The following is a 20,435-nucleotide window of genomic DNA, read 5'->3' as shown; positions in this document are numbered from 1 at the left end:
ATGAAAGTAAATCCAGCCTAAGTAGTCATTCATGACATGTCTTCATCAATAAAAAGGAAAGAGAAGTGTATGTCTATATGTTTTTTGGGTGCACTTTACTTTTTTCCCTGTTTTCCTACCACATTGTGGGGGTACCTAGATATAATTTGTAATGCAGAGAAATCAAGAGCCAAGTAGTTGACACAGAAAGAAACAATGATCTCATTTGTTCAACACCTGATAAATATTTATTTATGTTGTATCATGTGCTCAATCCTAAAAAAAGAAAATATAGGATTTAAGAAGAAACATGTAGCTCAATGACTGTTTTCAAAAATTGACTGTAGGAGAACAGAAAACAAAAAGAGTGTAGCACTTTTAAATTGCATTTAAACATTTGCAAAATGGCAAAATGCATGGACCAATGGACTTAAATGATGAAGTACAGATGTGTCTATATAAACAAAAAAGGTAAAAAAAATTAGGTATCTAAGACAACCACAATTATCTATCTCTGTGTCAACAGCCTGTTCACTCTGGTGGGTGAGCTCAAATGAGCAGTGAGCTATTGCATAAAACTATAATAATTCAGGCAGTACTTTTGGACATAAATGTAAGCAGATTGACTGATGAAAAGAATATTGTATAAACAAACCCTGGTACATAAAAGAACTTAATATACTTAACATATTGCATAGCAATCTTAAAATCATGGAAGATGAGAAGGATCACTCAAAAATGGTGCTGGAATAATTGTTGAACTATCTGAAAAACACACATATACCTGTGCAGTTTAAGTCCTTGCCTCATACCATACACCAAAATGAATTCCAAACGATTAAACATTTAAATGTAACAAAATAAAACTATGAAACTGCTAGATCAAATTTCCTGTATTTATCCAAAGTTGGAAAAAAGACTCTCAAAACTCAAATGGAAGAAAGACATGCAAAAGACAAAAATAAATAAAATATTTGAAAAGTAGATAAGTTGTGCTATATAATCTTTAAACATGGATATATTAAAAAATGAAAATTGAAAAACAAAATGTTTACAACATATGTGACAAGAAAAAACAAACTGATGAACTATTATCTACATAGAAAAATGGAAGAAAGATATGCAGGTAATTCAAAAAGAAGGAATGCATATGCTACACTGATATAAATAATATAAATTACCATATAATGAGATGACATTTAAAGTGAAGTAATGGATAGCATACTGTATTGTCCAGATCCCATTTGGGGACTGAAATTCTCGTTCCTTTAACTGCTGGGGGTGTTAGCAACTGCCTGATTTCAGCTGTGTCTCTCTCCAGAAGTATCTTTAAATGAAAAGAGCCATTTTCCCTAACATCAAGTTCCCTATTCCAGAGTAGCCTGCATGTACTGACTGGTCCAGTGCAAGACCTGTGCAAAGAATGGAGCCAATGTGAAAAGTCATTCTAGTTCTGAAGTTCCTACAGAATTGGCAGAGGCCAGTTGCAGCTGCATCTCAATCATGCATCTGCCCAATTCTGCTTCTCACACCTCTCACCTGTCTTGTTCCCAAGAGCACTCTTTCATAAATGTCCTGTGTGCACATTCCTTCTGTTTCCCAGAGAGCCCCCCATATGACAGTTGGCAATGGAAATAGGGGCAGAGAAATCTAGACCTATACAGAGAAGAAAGATGTTGACTGTCAGTTTCAGCTTCAAGCCCAGCTGCAGTGGCAGGGACTCGTTTCCTTAACTTCATTCTTGCAAATTTTCTGGAAAAGAAAGCAAGTAGAATCCTGGAGGAGCTGTTTCCACTACTTACTACAAAGCAACTAGATCTGAGTAGTCCAAGGCATGGTCTGCTGTGGCAGCTCTGGAAACACCACCCAACTTTCCCATTTGGAGCCACACTCTCTTCTCAACTGCCAAGTTGGCAGCACACGACCCACGGCCAGCCCTTCTCTGGCACAGCTGCCCTCCACTGAAGAGAACCTCCTCATACAAGGGCATGCCCCTTCCACGGCAGCTGGTAGGTTGTCACAAGGAGTCCTTTGCCTCAAGAATGGACAGTTTTGAAGGAACATCCCAGCTTTTAAGTTCTCTGTAAGCATCAGTAGAACACTTGTTGAAACTGAATTGCAGTTTAATTTCTCTCTCTGCTTTAACCTCCTTCCCTAACCTCTTATTTGCATTGTTCCAAGAAAACCTCTTGCATAAAAATCTTAAGGTCTGTTTTATGGGAACCTAACCTATGACACCTATTATATTGGGGAAAATGATAAAATAAAAGTTAACGTACAGGTTTGGTTGGGACATAATGAGAAAGGGCAGGATTTTCTAAAATATTCTCAATATAAATTTAAGTTGATACTTTCCTGAGGATAAGTTGACAATAAACATAATTTTTAATGATGTAGTAGTCACTCTGTGAATGTTGATTTATTCTAAGGAAATATATTCCAATATTTGGCTATAAATGTGCTCATCAGTAACCATGTTTATTATAGCAAAAGACAGAGAAATCACAATAAAGCTTCAAAACAGATAAATCATTAAAGAAATTATTTATCATGAAATTGAGTATCAGTTGTTACAAATGATTTTGTCATATATATATATAAAGGTGTAAAAAGTATATATATCAAAATTTCAAAATAATTTCTAAAAATTATGTAAAGTATGATTTCATTTCTATTAGGAAAGAAAGTATATGATAACTCATACCCAAGACTTCAACTTTGTCATTTTCCCTCTTTGTGGGAGAACAAATGGGATTGGCACACTGAGGACATTACTTCCTCAAGGCTTTTGTGCCTCTCTTAAGAAACTGTTTTCTTATCCACCATAAAAAGGGAATTCTGCATCCTCTTAGTGGTGCTTTTTGAAAGCTGATCATCATGACTGTCTAATTGTTCTCTTCCAAATTTCTTCTTTAAAATCAATGCATTTAGCCTTTTTTAAAAAGGTATACTTTTTCTACATGATATCATGGAAGAAAGTATCTACTAATTTTAAACCCACGAAGTTTAAAAATATATTCAATCATTGTCACCATAGATCCTTAATTTCTTGTACTGAATACAACCATATCAAAGATATTTTTTCTCATTTGAATGGTTGCTTGGATATCACTGCTAGAAAAAGGATGGTTGACAGGACAGTCCCTCTGCAATGAATTTCCTCTGCATGAGCTCTGGGGCCCTCAGAAGAATCCCACTGCCAGGGACCAGCTATGTCAGCACCAGGAAGCAAGGCCATTGCTAGAATTAGGGAATACAGAGTGCTGGAACCCTCTGAGGAGTCTCTGCCTTGGAGTCCCCAACTTTCCATTTCATTTAATATAAAGAATTTAGGTACAATCACAACTTCATGTGGAGAAGGGAGGGCAGGAAGGTGTAGTTCAAAAGTTCTTCAAACCGTATAGTTGAGTGATTAATAATAGACAGATAGAAAACAAAAGTGCTGGAAGTATATAGGCTGACTGTTAGATCTAGTTCTTGTTCTGGCCCAGGGATCTTTTTAGGCCTCAGTATCCAAATTCCTGCCCAGTACTATAAAAATATTAACATTGGTTAACTCTGCATAGTAATGTTGATGTTTTTTACTTTTTCCCCATTATTTTTACTATATGTTGTGAACCTCTAAATTGTGACACAATTTGCTTTTATGCTCAGAAAAAATGATGGCAATGTATTTGTAATAATGATGATAAATGATTATTATGCTTGCTTTACAAAGCAATATGTATATTTTTAAATATGAAATTCAGACACAAAAAATTACGCAGAGCTCCTTAGCAGCAAATGCATAAAAGGAAATACAAATGACACACATATTTTTAGAATGTGAACTTAATGAAAGAAGTAAAATGATGTACATGGCTTTACTTACAAAATTAATGAACACTGAAAGGGACAATAAAATTTGATGCCAGTAAGGATAAGGCAGGAACTGTTACATTGTGATAATGGATCAACAAACTGAATTAAAATTTGGAAAATATTTTGACAATAGGCATCAATAATTTTAAAAAATATATTTTCTTTTAACTTTTACTCTAATCCACCTGCTTGAAATCGTGCCTAGAAAACAATAAGCAATCTAGACAATTATGCAAATACATATTAATTCAGCATTATTTGGAAGAGAAACAGATCCCATTATATATATGTTTATGTAAATAGACATAGTAAAAGGTATTTGCCACAATTAAAGTGAGTTTTGCAAATAGTTTTAGTATAAGATACATTTAAATGCGAGAGTATGTGTGTGATATGTGTGCTGTTATAAGAATACACCACAAAAAGTAACATCCTCTCAAATACAAAGGGAAACAACAGGTAAACAAAAGGTTGGGATTAAAGACACCCAAGTGGCAACAGAGGTTTGCTTCTTAGTGGCAGGCTTGTTGTCGCTTTATTATCTCCTTATTTGTACTTTCAAAATCTTTTTTTCCCATAGAGGATATAATTTTTCCCCTAAGGATGTAATTGGTAGAAAATCAGAAAAGAACAAAATAAAGAACAAATGAGTTTTAAGAAATCAGAGATTTCCACAGACCTCTCATTGTGCATTATTAAACTAAGGAAGGTATTATATGGTAATTAGCTCAACAGAATATTATTCAAAATATCTGGATTTTAATCCTTGCTCTGACAGTTTCTAGCAGCATGACTTTAGTCTCACCTATTTATTGATTGTTTGATAATAGGAGATTTATTTAAGTCCTCTGAGTTTCAGTTTTCACATGTCTAGAAAGATTATAATGAGTATTTTGCAGGATTGTTGGAGGGCTTAAATAACTTTAAAAGGAAAAGCACCAAACAACCGACCTGACACCCTCTAGGTGGTCCGACAATGTTGGCGGAAGGTGAAACAGCTGGGTGGTTCCGTCACTGAAAATCACATTTTTCAAATGTGTAGAAACAGCCTTACTTCACAGTTTTGGGTCACAATATCCTGCCCAGACAAAAGAATATCCTAAAAATACCGGAGCCTCTGGAAACTAAGCACTGAACAGAGCGGTGGTGGTGGGAATATTAGTCCTGGTTTCAAATTCATTTTCTCCTTTTTGTTTCTCTTATTCTTTATTTTCCTTGAACTTTTTTGCTATTTGCTTGCTTGTTATGGGGAATGAGTCAGCCTGAATTTTCTCCTCAAGTTTGTCCTTTTTTTATGTATTAATTAATAGTGAGCTTTCATCCATTCTACATTTGAAGGGATTATCATTCTATGCATTAAATTCATATAAGAAATTTTTCTTCTAAAGGAGGCACGAGGAAATAAAAAAGAAGGAACATCTATATTCATTTCTGGATATTTCAGACACGGTAGTTCCAAAGGACTGTGAAACAGAAATTAACTCCACTGCCTGTGGAGTTCTGAGGATGAGCAGGGCAGCAGATCTCATTTAGAATCCTCCTTTGCCATCTATTAAGAAGTGAGCATGGCAGAGCTGGCCATGGGGGAGGCTTTTTGATTCTCAATTCCTCTGAACATTGTCAGCGTTTAATCAATAGCTAGTCTGGACATCATTAAACATGTGCTCTCAGTTCAAGGTCCTCTGATCAGGATGGTTGAGGGAATTGCTCAGTTTTTCCGTCAAGGATAAAAAAGGGTGCCTACATTCAGGTTAGCCTACTTAAAAGTGATACAATTTTAAAACATATTGCATTAAGTGAGACCTGTTTTAATGGGTCACATGGAATATCAATTATTCCTGACCTCATAATTTTTGCTTCCAATGCAGGCTATATCATACTGAATTTGAGATTCGGCACTTATTAATTTATGCTTTCTACAAGGAGAAGGATTAGCAAATATGTCAGCCACTGGAATGAAGGAAGCCTATTCTTCCATATCTTAAATTCTGTAGTTCAATGATGCCATACAAGTTTAAATTCCTTGCATTCATGGGCTTAATCAACTGTGTAACAAAGCAGGACAGTCTGTTTCACATTCAAAGTGAGGCTACAGAGGCTTAATACACAGTTTTTTGTTTCTAGTTTCGATCCATCTATCTGATATGTATGTGACATGGCACTTGGTGAAAGCATCCCTAGTCTCGTGAAAATAGTACAGTTGAGATGAATAGTAGAGATGAAATAGTATCTCTTTTACCCCACAGGGTCTAGGAAAAGTTATAATGAGAAATAAGGAAAATTATTAAATCATTTTCTTTTGGCCATAAGACCAGGTTGAAATTAGGCTGTTTTCAAACTTAAAGAATTTTTTAAAAAGTGTGTTTAAGAATCAAGTCGTTGTCCCCAGACAAAAGAAGACTAATTAATTGGCTTAGTATAAAAATGAATTTGCATTTCTTCCCCTGAATCCAAGAGAAATGTTGAAATCTGGAACATTTTTCCAACATACAATATAGAAAATGTTGGAGGCAGAAAACCAATCAAACCATTCCACTGCAATTATTAAAAGTTGAAGTCATATACTCTCTTTATGTGTAAAATAAATTAACGTGGGCACTGAGGTTATGGCAAAGCAGCACAGGCAAAGGCACTCTTCTTGCTATCAGTTTATAACCTACGAGTCTCCTTGGTAGGGGACTCTTCTTGCTGTTGGTTTATAATCACCTATGAGTCTCCTTTGGTAGGGACCAACATGACGGAGGTTTCTAGTAAATAGGAAACCATATAGTATACAATCTTCAAACCAAATCTGAAACAATGTCAAGCAAGAATAAACCTTGGGCTCTTTTCTTTTTACTTTATCACAAGTCATCGTTATTACATAACATAGCAAAATTTTAGAATCTGATGCAAATCTTCATATACTTAGAATGCACGTTCAAACAATGGACTTTGATAAAACCAATTTTAAAACTGAAAAATCAAACTACAATATTTTATATGACCTATATGATACAATTTTTTGTTGTTGTTGTAAAATAACATTAATATGCCTGAGTATACAAAGGAAAAAAGACTGCAGTCGTGGCATTAAGTCTCTTGACTGTTATAATACTCCTAAGTGCCAGGTTCTCTTACTGGTCCAGCCTTATGGCCATGATCTTTTGACCACTCTCTTGTTTCTACATAAGCCTAACCGTTGCCACACAACACTGTGATGTGAGCTCTTTAAATTTTATTGATTTGATTTCCTTCCTTAAGAAGCTCTAACAGTAAAATTCAAATATCTTACTTTTGAATAGGCATGTTTGTTTTAACACAGCTGGACTGATAAGCCTTAAAGGCATATCCCAGATCTACCATGTAACAACACAAATAACCTTCCTCAAGTTGCTTAAACTTTCTTAATCTCATTTTTTCACATTGCTAAAATAGTGATAACAATAGCACCCATCACAGAATTTTACGAGGTTTAAATGAAACAGTGAATAAAAAAGTACTTACCACTGTTCCCTGATATATAACAAACACTCCATAAATATTAGCCACTGTTATCATTTAGCAACAAGCCCACATTCACACAGCTAGTAGGCGCAAAGTTGGGATTCTTACTTAGAACTTTTTGGTGCCAATACTTATGATCTTTCTGCTATACACTCTGCATTATCAGATGTCTTAAGGGAGATTTGGATGAATGCTGGCTCCCATTCAGTTCACAGTCAAATCCTCTAACACAGGCCTGTTGGGCAGAATTTCTATATTGCCGATTGAAGGGAGAGTCATAAAATTTAGACACCAGACACTGGGGAGGCAAGGTTGACATGCTGCTTCTAAAGCTTAAGAATCTTACTTGTATTCCTGCCCAGACAGAAGGTCAGCCCACTACAGGCCAGAAAAACCAGGGCAAATGTCTACAGAATGAGCCAACTGTTTTATTTTCCAACAGGGAACACAGAGAATCTTCTTAAGTTCCCAAACTTGGGATGAAATAAAACTCTAAATTACTATACCATACAACTGGGGAGAGAGAAGTTAAGCAAAGATTACATGGAAGATGTACTCTACTGTCTACCCATCTTGTTCTTCCCCTTCAGAAAGTATAAAGCACACTTTCATATAATTCCCCACAGTGCGTATTGACTTCAGAGCAATCATCTATAGGGTTGCAAACCCAGGTGCTTCCAAAGCTGTATGTAATATTAGCCTCTGTGAACCTTAGTTTTGGTATCTTTAAAATGAGAATGGTAATATCTCTCCCTCTTATGGTTGTATTAAAGATAATTTTTAAAAATCATAGTAATTATTATTATTAATGGGCAGAGTCAAAATTATTTCCACATTGCAATTATCTAGATTCTGGAGTGTCAATCTCTAAATTAATTAACGTGTCTAAAGACAGAATATGTGGACTATGCTGTTCAACCTCGTGATGAAACATGTCAAACTAGAAGACACAGCCTTCAGGGAACCTGACTTTCCCTGGGAATGCCTCACACCCAGGCAGCCTTAATCCACCTGACCAGCAAGCATGCAGAGGCAGGGGACATACAGTCCTGATTAGGTCAATGGCTATATTCTTGTTTTATGACAACTGAGGAGATGTTTCCAGAAACACTTTCAATGTCAGAGTTCAAACTTCTTTCCCGCCTGTCTCCTTATCCGTAGTTCAAACTTGAACCATAACTTGGATTTATGCTTGTGGATACCACTTCCACCTTACCTTCACATCTTTAATTCTCAGAATTTGCATGAATCTACCTATGATTTGGCACATTCAGCCTGAGCTTCTGAAGAGTGACCCCAGCTCTTTCACTCAGGTTTTGGGTCTTACTCCTTGCCCTTATTCTCCAGTTGGAAATGACATACTGGATTCTCACCACAGTTTGCCCTTGGATCCCTATTAATGACTATGTAGATATCCTATCTTCATGAAGAGGCTAGTCAGCATCAGGCTCTAGGCTCTGAGAAACTCTAGGTAGTCTTCCCACACTTGTGGTGTGGAGGGCAGTCTTTGTCCTCCTGACCTGCTCTGTCTCCCTCATGCTTGACACTGACAGTGAGACCCAGGATTTCAGAGAACCAATATGCAAACCATCCAGCTGAATGGCAGGTTCACATCTTTGCTACATCTGGGGCTTAATATTGTCCATGATGTTTTTGCAAGGATACAAGTGATAAATCCAGGCGTAAACTTAATTAGTTTTATTACATTTATATTCCATCTACTTCCAAAGATAATAGACAATCTAAAACACATCTATAATAGAAGCACTAAAGCTAAGGATTAAAAGAAGGGGAAAAAGTACAAAAATAACCATGGCAGCAAAACAAAAACCATGTTATGAAGTGGCATAGAGATAGCTAAATTAAGAATATAGGTTAAAAGAAGTCCTTGCAATTAAGCCTTCAATTTAGTGCTGGGTTTCCTAGGAGCCAAAGCCACGCATTATATAATTCATCTTATCTAATAAAGAGAAGCCAAGATCATAAGAGAGACAAGATCATAAGATCTAAACAAAGCATAATTTATTGCAAGGATCACTCTATGTTAAACACTGAGTGAATGCAGATTTAATAAAATTAAATATTCTTTTCAGTCACACACTAGGTACTGAGTAATTAAAAAGAAATCAAAGTCTACTTTAAAGTCCTGTCTACTGAGGTAGCCAAGAAGAGAAGCGTTCACAATCCACTGGGAGAGGTGTGTGTTAGAGACGCACCCTTGGTTCTACATGATGGTGTAATACAGTATTTCACACGTGCTATCTTGACCCAGTTTTGAAGTCATGGCTCACAACTCTCAGTTCCCCTTCAGTCTGCTAAGCCCCCACCCCCAACTGCTTCACTTATTAGCTTCTAAAATTCCAGAGTTACAAAACTGTCATACCCAACCATCAGAAGTTCCCAGATATAACACCCAAGGATGGCCCCTTCCTTCTTGAACTTGTGGAACTATTCAAAATCCCCAGTCGCCAGGAAGATGGTGACTGTAGCCTAGCTTGACCTGACTTGCCATATAAAAGCTGCTTCTTATATAGGCCCAGCTTGCTGCTCCCTGTCTTGGGTGTAACCCAATGTGTAGCCCTGAGTGGCCCCCCTTCTTTCATCTGGAGCTGTAAGTAACAACGAGGTCTTCCTTTCATCTATCAGTGTCCGGTCTCTAAGTCTTATAGGTGTCAAATTTGGTTTATAAGTGTGGGCATAGAACTGGAAAGTTCTCAGAAGGGGTGATTGAAAACTTTTTCTTGAGACAAGTATGGGTTAGGTGAAGAGAGGTGGGAAGAAGAGAATATGAGGTGAGAAGGGAAAGAGTTGACTTGCATTTAAACCAGGGACAAGCATGTGCAGAAGCAGGCAGTGTTTGACAGGTGGAGCACTAAGAGGAAGGGGCAGGGATGTTGTAACTTCTGGCACACTTAGGGGACTGGGGGACTGTGAATGTTGAGTGTGTATGAACCTGGAGTATAAAGTACAGAACAGAAGCATGTTGGGTGAGAAAGAAGTAACCACGAGTCAGAGCCTGAGGCATCTTGTAAGACATAATAAGAATTTGGGGTTAATTCTGAAAGTTAGACAGAGACAATAAAGGTTTTAAGGATGATAAAATAATTTTTTAAAATTACATTTTGAAGAGATATCTCTGGCGGTAATTTAGATAATGGATTGAAGGGGGCAAGTATGTGGGATGATAGTACTTAAGAGGCGATAAGAATAAACTCTTCTGTATGGGAATAAGGGGGTCTGAATGAAAGCAGTCATAGTGGAGAGAGCTACTACAATCAGCCAGAAGTGAACGAGGTCCAAATCAGTATTACTAAATCAGATCACTCTCGTTGTTCACTTGACTCATACATCTAGCTACTTCTTGAGGCCCTCATTGAGGATGCAATAAAAACTTAGTGGACCTAAAACTAAACATATCTTCCTTCCTGACCCCTGCCCCATTTTTCTCTTCTCTTGTAATCCCCTCTCTGAGTGAGTGGCGACAGCTTAGATGACCCAGTCTGCAGGCCAGTCTGGTACAGCTGGACTCATCCTCAGCTCATCCCCTCTCTAATTCCACGTATCTATTTCTCCAGTAAGACCAATGAGCAATTCCTCCATAGTATCTCCCCAAGAGTGTTCAAAGCGGAAAAGAACATACAGTAGGGAGTAGAGTAAGAGCCAGTCAGAACCCTGAAGACCATCAAGAACATACAGGAGGGCAGAGGGAAAGGACTATGAAAGAAATTAAGGAATCATCACAGAGACGGAAGAGACCCAGGAGAAAGCTGTGTCCTACAAACGGAAGAGGAGAAAACACCAGGAAGGGAGGAGAGGCCATGACTTTCAAGATGCTCAGCAAAGTGACTGAAGAGTGCTCCTTGAAACTAATATTGGAAAATGTATGGATAAGCTGGGCCAAACTAGCTTTAAGGAGGAGTTTTGTTTAAGATAGAGAGAAAGAGATGACAATAGAGGAGAAAGGGAAATATAACACTAGGAGAAAACTTCTATGGGGAGGGCAAGATGGGATTAGCTTAAAATAACAGCAGAGCACTTTTTCTGAGTGAAGAGCAAAGTAGAGCTGAGAGTTAATAGCATAGTTTCTAGATTAGAAAGTTGGGAGGCCTCTTAACTGAGGATTTCTATTTTTTCTGAAAAATAATGGACATGCATTCTGCAATAGATTTTGAATTCATTGCATTAAAAAGAAGTCTACATGATTGTTGTTAGAAAATGCAAACTCTGTAACCATGTGGCTTTTTTCTTGTTAGCAGCTAGAAAACTTCACTGGAATACTAGATTTGGATTTAAGTTTTATGCTCATATCTGGTATTTGCAAGCACTTAATCCCTCTGCTTCAGTTAGATGTAGGTAGTACTATTTTATATTTAATGTCTTTTTGCACTTCTACCCTGTGAAAATGCATAAGCTTCCTGAAGCTTGCTGTGTCCACTGCTTTAGGAAATAGGGAGATAAAAATCTTCAACCTAGTGATAAATTAGAGTAGGAATATTTTACCATACAGTGAAAATATAGTTGTGAATATTGCTCTAAAATTCCAAAAGCATTAAAAATGCAAAAAAAATGAAACAGGGAGCTGTTTAAAAGAATCAATGGATGTATGTTTTGCTAAAAACCTAGCAACAAAGGTGTCCACTGGAAGCCAGTTGATCACCAAAGCAAGCTTATACCTATAGTGTTCAACCCTCCATGATTTTATTTAGTCCTATGACTACAACCAACAGCAAGTATGGAGCTAATGTTAATAATACAAGCACTGCACTAAGGCCTTCACCTGTGCTCTAACTTTTCTTCACTCTCCCCTGTATGTGGAGAAACTGAGTTACTGAATAGCTCAGGGACTACCTCAATGTCACACAGTTTGTATGTGGCATAACCACACATGAAGTTAACAATGCTACTTTGAAAAGGGTGTGCATTTTTCCCAAGATTTCCTGTTTTCAAATTAACATTATTTTTCTCATAATCCTAAATTTCATGTTGTATTTTCATAAATGAATAGTTTAAAGCTAAACTCTTGTACTTCTAGTTGCACACAATTTAAAATCTTCAATTCTCCATATCTCTGTGCATTGATAAGGTACTATGATTGTGGGAAAATGATGTGAAGAAAGATACAAAATAACTATAAATTACTAATGCAAGCCATGATTTATTGAGCATCTACTTTGTGCCAGGTACTGTCACTGGGAAAGGCCTACAGGCTATTCTAAAGGAAGACATGTGAAGATACCATCCACACAGAGAGAAAGAAGAAAAGAATAGGCAACTGGCAAGTACAGAGTTTTAACCTTGGACATAGAAGGTAGAGTTCATCATACTTTTCAGTTCAAAGAATATTCTTATCACTCCCTAGTCCTTGGAAGGACTTCCCTTGTTTTATTTGTTCACTTTTAGCCCCAGAGTCCACTCTCAGTCTCCCGCATTCCCCATGGGCCACCATTCTAGTGCGTTACATACATCCCTCTTTGTAAGGCATGTGTTCTTGTACAATGTATATTTATTTTTGTGAGTTATTAACCTGGTTGTTTTAGGTATAGATACAGATAGAGAGACATAAATAGAGATAGAGATGTTATCAGAGATCAGAGAGACTGAGAAACTGGGCCAAGTTCACACAACTCTTCTATGATGCAGAATTCAGACCTCAGTCTGTCTCTATCTAAAATTGTCGGTCTTGCTTTCCTAAGTGGCAAACTGTAAGAAAGCTGTAGAAAAAAGGAATACTTCTAAATGCATTCCTAAAATCCAGGTAGTTGGAAAAAGTTTTTGAATTGGGTTAACAATCAACAATATGGATGAAAACTTGGGAAGTTTATGACTTTTTGCAAGGCCACACAGGTTGGGGATGAGGAGGACAGAGGGGAAGTGTTCCTTAAATTCAACTTTTGGGAATTAAATTTATCACCTACCACACAAAAGTGATTAGTGTTGCGAGGGTGATGACTTTAAAAATGACTGAGAGATGCCATCAATCTGACAAACTAAACAATTTTTTTAACCTGACATATCCCTATTCAAGACATCAGCTGTCATCTGAAATGAATTCTGTTTCTAATTTGTCTTCATAAATAATGCAACTAATTGAAAGGCAGTTACAATGAAAGTCTTTAACCTCCTTCATCTCTAATTTTGGGGCAATCTCTTTGCATTCCCTGGAAAGAATCTTCCACTCCTTTTATCAAATAAAACTTAGACATCACTGATCAGAACACTGAGATCAAAAACAGAAGGATCCATTGTATGAAGACCATCACATCTATCTAATAGTTTTCTCAATCTTTTTCTTCTTCTAAGTTTAACATTGCCTTAAAATGTGAGACTCATAAAAATCTGATGTAAGAAAATGTATCCAAGTTCAAATTTTACTAAGACTATCTTTGTTTAGTCAAACTTCTAGGTTGTATATCTAACCTCTTTTTGCCACTTAACTTCTGCTTATTTGGAATTAAAATACAACCTCTGCATCTATTATGCTGGACCCTTAATCACACAGAAAATTCTGGTTTCCAGCTTCCAGGTACCCTTTCTTCTCCCTTTGCCCCCTGCTCATTTAAGTGAGAATAAAAAGGGTTCATTGAACAAAAGCAGATCCTGGCCATTCCCAACAACTGGAAATGAAGAGTTCTTGCATTAAACACTAAAATAATTAAAATGTTTACCTGCAGTTTCTCTCTGCAGTTGTGACTCCATTTGTTTATTTGTGAGTACGGGTGTTAATACAGCTATGTACTGAAGACACTAAAGAGAGTAAGAGAATTGTGCAGGCATTAAAGCTTTAGTCACTTACTATTTCACCCCCTTCAGGAAGGCCAATTTCAACAAATACATCAGGGGAAGGACATGATTATGAATGGAGATTTGAGCTGAGTGTGTTTTACAAGGTTGTTATTAAAAATGGGAATTCAAGGAAGATTTTGGAGGTCTAGCAAATTATAGAGCTCAACACAGAAAATTTGAGTAATATCTTTTGGTATTAGCTGCTGGGTATTAAAAACTGGCATTAGAAGTTTAGTCTACATTATCATTACTTATATTTAGTAATAAGGTACTAAAGTGCCTCTCAACAATGAGAATCACTAATGAAAAATCATCATGGGGTAATATATTTTGTAGTGGCAAAGTTTTAAGAGCTAGAAATACTGTAACAAGTTTGAATTTTTCCCCAGCAAATCCATTTGAGCAAAATCTTTATATCTTTATATTCTGTTATAGTAATAGCTAATATTTAATTAATAGTTGCCAGACAGCCTATATGTATTGACTTTGGTCTAAAAGTAGGAAAGTAAAATCGAGATGAAGGAGTAGATAAGAAGAGTAGATGAGTTATCAGTCTGCTCAGGCTGACAGGACAAAGCACCATAGGTCGGATGGCATAATCAACAGAAATTAATTCTCTCACAGTTCTGGAATATGGGAAGTCCAAGATTGGGTTTCTGACAGGGTTTGGTTTCTGGTGAGAGCTTTGTTTAGCTTCAGACGTCCACCTCCTGGCTTCATCCCTACACGGAGGAGAGAGAGAGAGAAAGCTCTCCCGGGCCTCTTCTTACACAGGCACTAATCCTATCGGGAGGGTGTCCCCCTCAGGAGGTCATCTAAACCTATTTATATCTCCAAGGTCTCATCTCTAAATACCATCAGCTTGGGACTTAGTGCTTCAACATGTGAATTTTGGAGGCTACAATTCAGTCCAGAGTAGGGAGAGAACAAGATGATCAAAGGTCAGAAAGCTGGTTACCAGAATGTAAGTAGAGAGAGGCAGAAGTTAACGTGGAAATTGTACTGTCAGGAAGTCAAGAGGAAAATTTAGAAAAATAAGTCGCTAATAGTGTCAGAGGTCATGAAGTAAGGCATGGAAAAGATTCTACTTGAAGCTAATAATTAGGAGGTCATCAGTGTCTTTCATTTGGTCTGAAGCCCAATTGCATGCATATAAAACTATATGCTATAATGTGTCATTAAGGCAACACAAAATGATACGGTATTACAAGAAAAAGAGAGAATGTGTTTAGCTGAGGTAACTAGGAAAGGCTTAACAGGCCAATAAAAAATGTAGGAATTTCATTTTGCAGTATCTTTGTGATTTTTCTTAGTCTTTTTAAAAATATTTATCAGAAATTATTTTAAAGCATTGTATCAGGAGTGAAATTAGCTAGATGTTCCTGAAAACTGCTTTTCTCCTTTTTCTGAGTAGTAGTTACTTGATCTGTTTGGCTCTTAAACTTCTTATCTCTAAGGGGATTGGGCCAGATTATTCTTCAGGTTCCTCCCCATATGAGTTGATAATATAAAAAACAGTATTTTTACAAAAGCAGCAAGGTAAAAAAAATTTTCAAAAAAACATTTAAGTTACATAGCTATTTTTATTAACCAGGATATAAAATTCTCACACTTCTTATGCTTGGATTTTCTAAAGTCTAAGTTCCTCAAACACTTTTCAAATAAAATTAGAGCTTGATTTAATAATTATTATATGTAATCCAATGGAGATTTAAAAATATGATTAGCAGATGATTTGTAATGAATTAGCTCTTTTGGAAACTCCATAAAATTATAACACTTTAGAGATACAGTAACTTCAAGGTCACTGGGTCCAATTCCTGAATTTTACACATGAGGAAACTGGGGTACAAAAATATTAAATGATTCACTGAAGGCCACATGCCAACTTGGACTGCACTATGCGACTATACCTAGTCCCCAGATGAGATTTAATGGTTAGACTAGTTAAGAACATAAACATCTCTGTCTTTCTGATGATTGCTAAAGTCTAGGTTTTTAAGCTGTTGATTTTCAGCTAAATGGCAGTTTAAAGTATATGAATTGCTTGGTAATATCTGCATTAATGGGGACCTCCAATAGCCAAGCCAACCTGGCAAAATTCCATTTTTGTCTGCTTTCCCCTGCTGTGCCTGGGTCCTTTCACTAACCAGGTGTAGCTGGTCTCACTTGCTGTGTCCTCCTCATATGGCGGACATCTCAGACTCTGTTCTGATGAGGCCACAGTGGGCCAGGAGCTGTGCTACTTAAGGACAGGCACCCAGGCTCTGGCCTGGGATCTATCCTAAGGAGGCTATAGAGAAGCAGTCACTGACCAGCTTTGCTTGAAACCGATGACAGATTAATGAGACAGTATTATGAGATCCTCCCGCAGATGCACCTTTTTACAGGATGCCATCATAAGGACAAAAAGATGTATGGAGTAATTTAAGGGGTCATAGACACTCTTATGAACCTGATGAAAATAATAGGCCTTTGCCCCAGAAAATGACACATATTCCAAAAATTTACAGAGAAATTCAGGGGCTTAAACTCAAGGCCACTGAGGCCAAGACCCCTAATTTTATTGGGATCACACTGTATCAGCAGTCCAAGCAATCCCTTATGGGAAACCAAGTGGCTCATAAGTTCATACTCATTGCTACCATAGTCAGATATTCAGATATTATAGGCCCCTTCTCTTACACCACTTCATACAATTCTACCATTCTGGCAGAGGCTGACTCGTAACTGCTGGCCATAAATCACCAAAGTGCACAGCCCTTAGACAATGGACACTTTTTTGAAATGAAGTCATCTGAAACTTTGTAAGTGTTTGGGGGTACAGGGAGTTTACTTTACTGTAGCTGTGATTAAAAGAAAGTACAAAAATCACTAGAGACTCTAATTCAAAAAGTCACACTAGCCTAGGCCTATGACTGATGGCAAAGTGGAGCAAAGGAAGGAAAAGAAGGGAGGGATGAAGAAATGGAAGCAATTAATTTCAAGTACACCAAAGTATCACAAAATCCTAGCTTCTCTTCTGTGACTCTCCCAGGGGTCACGACGAATTTCTTCTACAATTTCTTCCTAACCATCAACCACCATTTTCAGTCTTTTGTCAGGTAAAAAATTCCAAAGGGAAAGTGAGCTAATTTTATCTTCCTGTTTCTAAAAATATCTGATGCTTCTTAAAATATAAGTCAAAATATAAACAACATGAAGCTCAGTTCTCCACAGTAATCCCTCTCTTTCAAAACAAATAACCAAACAAATAATTCTTGTCTTCAAGTTCCCATTATTAGTCTTTTAAATAGAAAGTGCTCATTTTAACAAGATTGCTGTAATTGCATCAACTGAGATTCTTAAGATTATTCTTTGAAACCAAAAATTCAGTGTATGCATGCGAGAGAGGAGTCAAAATTTCCACAAATGTAAAATGCTGGGCACTCACTCTAGTACCTCCTGAAGCATGACATCCACGAGGTTAACACTTTAAAATGATTGTAGCCATGAAATCCACGTTTCCCTTAGCTTAATTTGCCCTATATATATATATATATATATATATGTAATTATATATATAAATTTTGTATACTACTGAAATTCTGCATGGAGAGAAAGTCATCAGATGCAGCTGTACATAAGCTATTACTATAGTATCCATATATCTGTACAATGGAAATTGGCTTTTACAACTACTTAGAAATAGATAAGATAAATTAGAATATCCTTATCCAACTCCACTTTGACCTGATATTAAAACAAAAATTAGAAAATTCAAAGGCAGTGCCGGTGTGAGGAATAAGGAAAGAATTTAATGATTTTACTTAGAAATAGCTAACAACTGCCAGGGTTTAGAAAATTAATTATACCTGGAAATATGACTTACTTGGTTATTAGTGTGTTTATTTTACCTTATCATAACCGGATATCATAGATTTATATAAATCACTACTTGGCAAAATATTTTTATACCAGACATAAAAATTCACCAGCTCAACCTTTACTGATAAATGTCTCATTTGCATATATCAATAATCCTACTGCTTCTAAATTTTGCATTTGAGAGAAGTTATAGGAGCTGTTTGAGGTTGTGAGCTGCTGAAGACCTTACAGACTGGAATAGGGAGAGGACAATAATCCTTGTTGCAATGACCAGTAATTGTGCAGAAAGAAGGGGTTCTTTGACCACATAAATAGGCATGTGCTCCTGCCCCACTACTTGAGCCTGCTCTACAGCTGGTCACTAGGACATTGAGTTCCCTCCATGCTAGGCTATGACTTCTCTGTGTTTCTTCACTTAACTTTGGAAAAAGTCCTTTTTTTGCTCTCAGAGTCTCCATTTTCTCACATCAAAATCAGACCTATGACCAACACCTGTTTACCTGTTCCCCTCTGCCTTCCCCCATTTCCTAACAGATATGGTCAGAAAAAGAAAGAGGAAGTATATGTGATGACACTAGGTAAAATTGGCTCATTTCTACTCCAAGTTTCAGAATTATAGAATAATTATAAAATACTAATAATTTTGAGTGGATGGACTAGTTAACAAGCTTTGTACAAATTAAACCAGCAATTAAATTGTGCTGTCCAAGGTGCTAACTCTTTTAATATGGTAAATATTTTTAAAAGGGACCTGGAGATGAAATTAGAATGTGCTTGATGCTATCTGGGGATCATCATTTAATGAAAAAAAACATTTTTATGTAAATTACTTCAGTTAAAACAAAAAAATTAGCATTTATAAGTCATACAGGGAGCACAGAATTTTAAAAGTTTTTTCTATTTTTTAGTGCATATTCATTTTAATGTAGTTATAAAATTCAAAAATACTTAAAGATTTAAAATATTAAGCTTTTCACCCAAAACTGTTATTTAAGAACATTTTGATGTGCAATAAATATATGGTGACCTCAAATTTAATGTGTGTTGTTTTAACTATTCTTGAGCAACCCTAAACTGCTTAGAATCTAATATGGTATAATTTTTATAGCTATATCATTAAGTCCAATTCTGTGTATGGTCTGAAGTGAGGGAATACCATAGCTAGTGATTTTAACAGCCCAGCATCCTCTCTTCATTGTAGCTTTGTGCTATAATATTGTATAAAGTAACTAACAAATTTATACTGTACTGCATCTGGCAGAAATTATATGCTGTGGAAATATTCGTGCATTTGTTTTCATGCATTAGATTTTGAGTTCTACTTGTGAATGTTAATGTCTATATTTTCTTCCCCATCTTTTTTGTCTTTTTGTCTTCTAATAACAAAACATATTTTTTATTCTAAAAGAGAGAATTATACTTGAAAACTGTCAGCTTCTGTAGATATTTTTACAATAGTAAAACTTTCCTTCCTGCCGCTACATGTGCAGGTCAATTTTCATTGAAAACGACTTCAAGCAGGTTCTAATATTTACTCACTTATGCAGGTGCGTTCATCAGCATGGAGTCTGGATCCTGTATCACATTCACAGTGGAAGGTGCCCAGAGTGTTAATACGGCGCTGCTGGCAGCCTCCATTCACCACTGAACATTCATCGACATCTAGAGGAGAAAGACAGATGGTCAGGATTACAATGTCATTCCAATGTCAGCTTTGGAGAAGTGGCACAATATTTCTTTGATACACAGTGTGTGTTATATTGTACAAAGGCACATCTCTGTTGCCACAAATCTTTGCTTGTTTGATCCATTTTGCTCCACAGCGTAAACAAGAAAATGTAGATAGAAAGTTCATTGAGCTTTTTAAAGCCCAGCAACTATGGGCATAGGGATTGTCTCACAATTTTCTATTCTTCACATACTGGTTAATTAGACAGATCTGAGATATAGATATTTCCTTGGGGAAGGAGAACTGGAGGAGAGAATTACAATGAGCTACTCTATCAGGAATCAGCACACACTACTAGATAAACACCTATTATTGGTTTGAAGCTGCTGAATAAAGCCAGTAATAGAGTTAAGACATTGAATCTCCTACTCATGTCCTAAGGTGAACATTGGGGCAGATAAATTCAAATAAAACTATGATTTGGGGTTCTTAAAAATACATCAATGCATTTGCTCCATTGACTCAGCTTCTTTCTTTTCACTCAGGGTTCCATTTGCTGACATACTTAACATGTGTATAGGAGAGGTTAATTTTAGAAAAAATGAAAAGTAACAAATGAAAATTACTCAAGACTCATGATCATTTATGTCTTATGATCAACCAAGGTCATAATAAATTAATATAATCACCTTCCCTTAGGAAAGGAAAATTAATTCATCTCTCAGAACCTATACTGCCTTTTACCCCATGTACTTCTGAATCTAAAATCATGAAAAAGAAGCTATTATAA

General features: G+C 36.5%; 1 protein-coding gene across 1 annotated transcript in view; it reads right to left on the bottom strand.

Annotated features, from left to right (window-relative positions):
- LOC118918991 (EGF-like and EMI domain-containing protein 1) overlaps positions 1-20,435 on the bottom strand; it is a 532,060-nt gene that overhangs the window by 59,507 nt on the left and 452,118 nt on the right. The window contains 1 exon segment of the mRNA XM_057488470.1: positions 19,516-19,638. Within this exon segment, the coding sequence (XP_057344453.1) occupies positions 19,516-19,638 (123 nt within the window).

Source organism: Manis pentadactyla, chromosome 1 (assembly GCF_030020395.1).
Source record: "Manis pentadactyla isolate mManPen7 chromosome 1, mManPen7.hap1, whole genome shotgun sequence".
NCBI classification, from domain to species: Eukaryota; Metazoa; Chordata; class Mammalia; order Pholidota; family Manidae; genus Manis; species Manis pentadactyla.
Note: the sequence above shows the minus strand (reverse complement) of the source record. Positions and strands in the feature narration are given on the sequence as shown.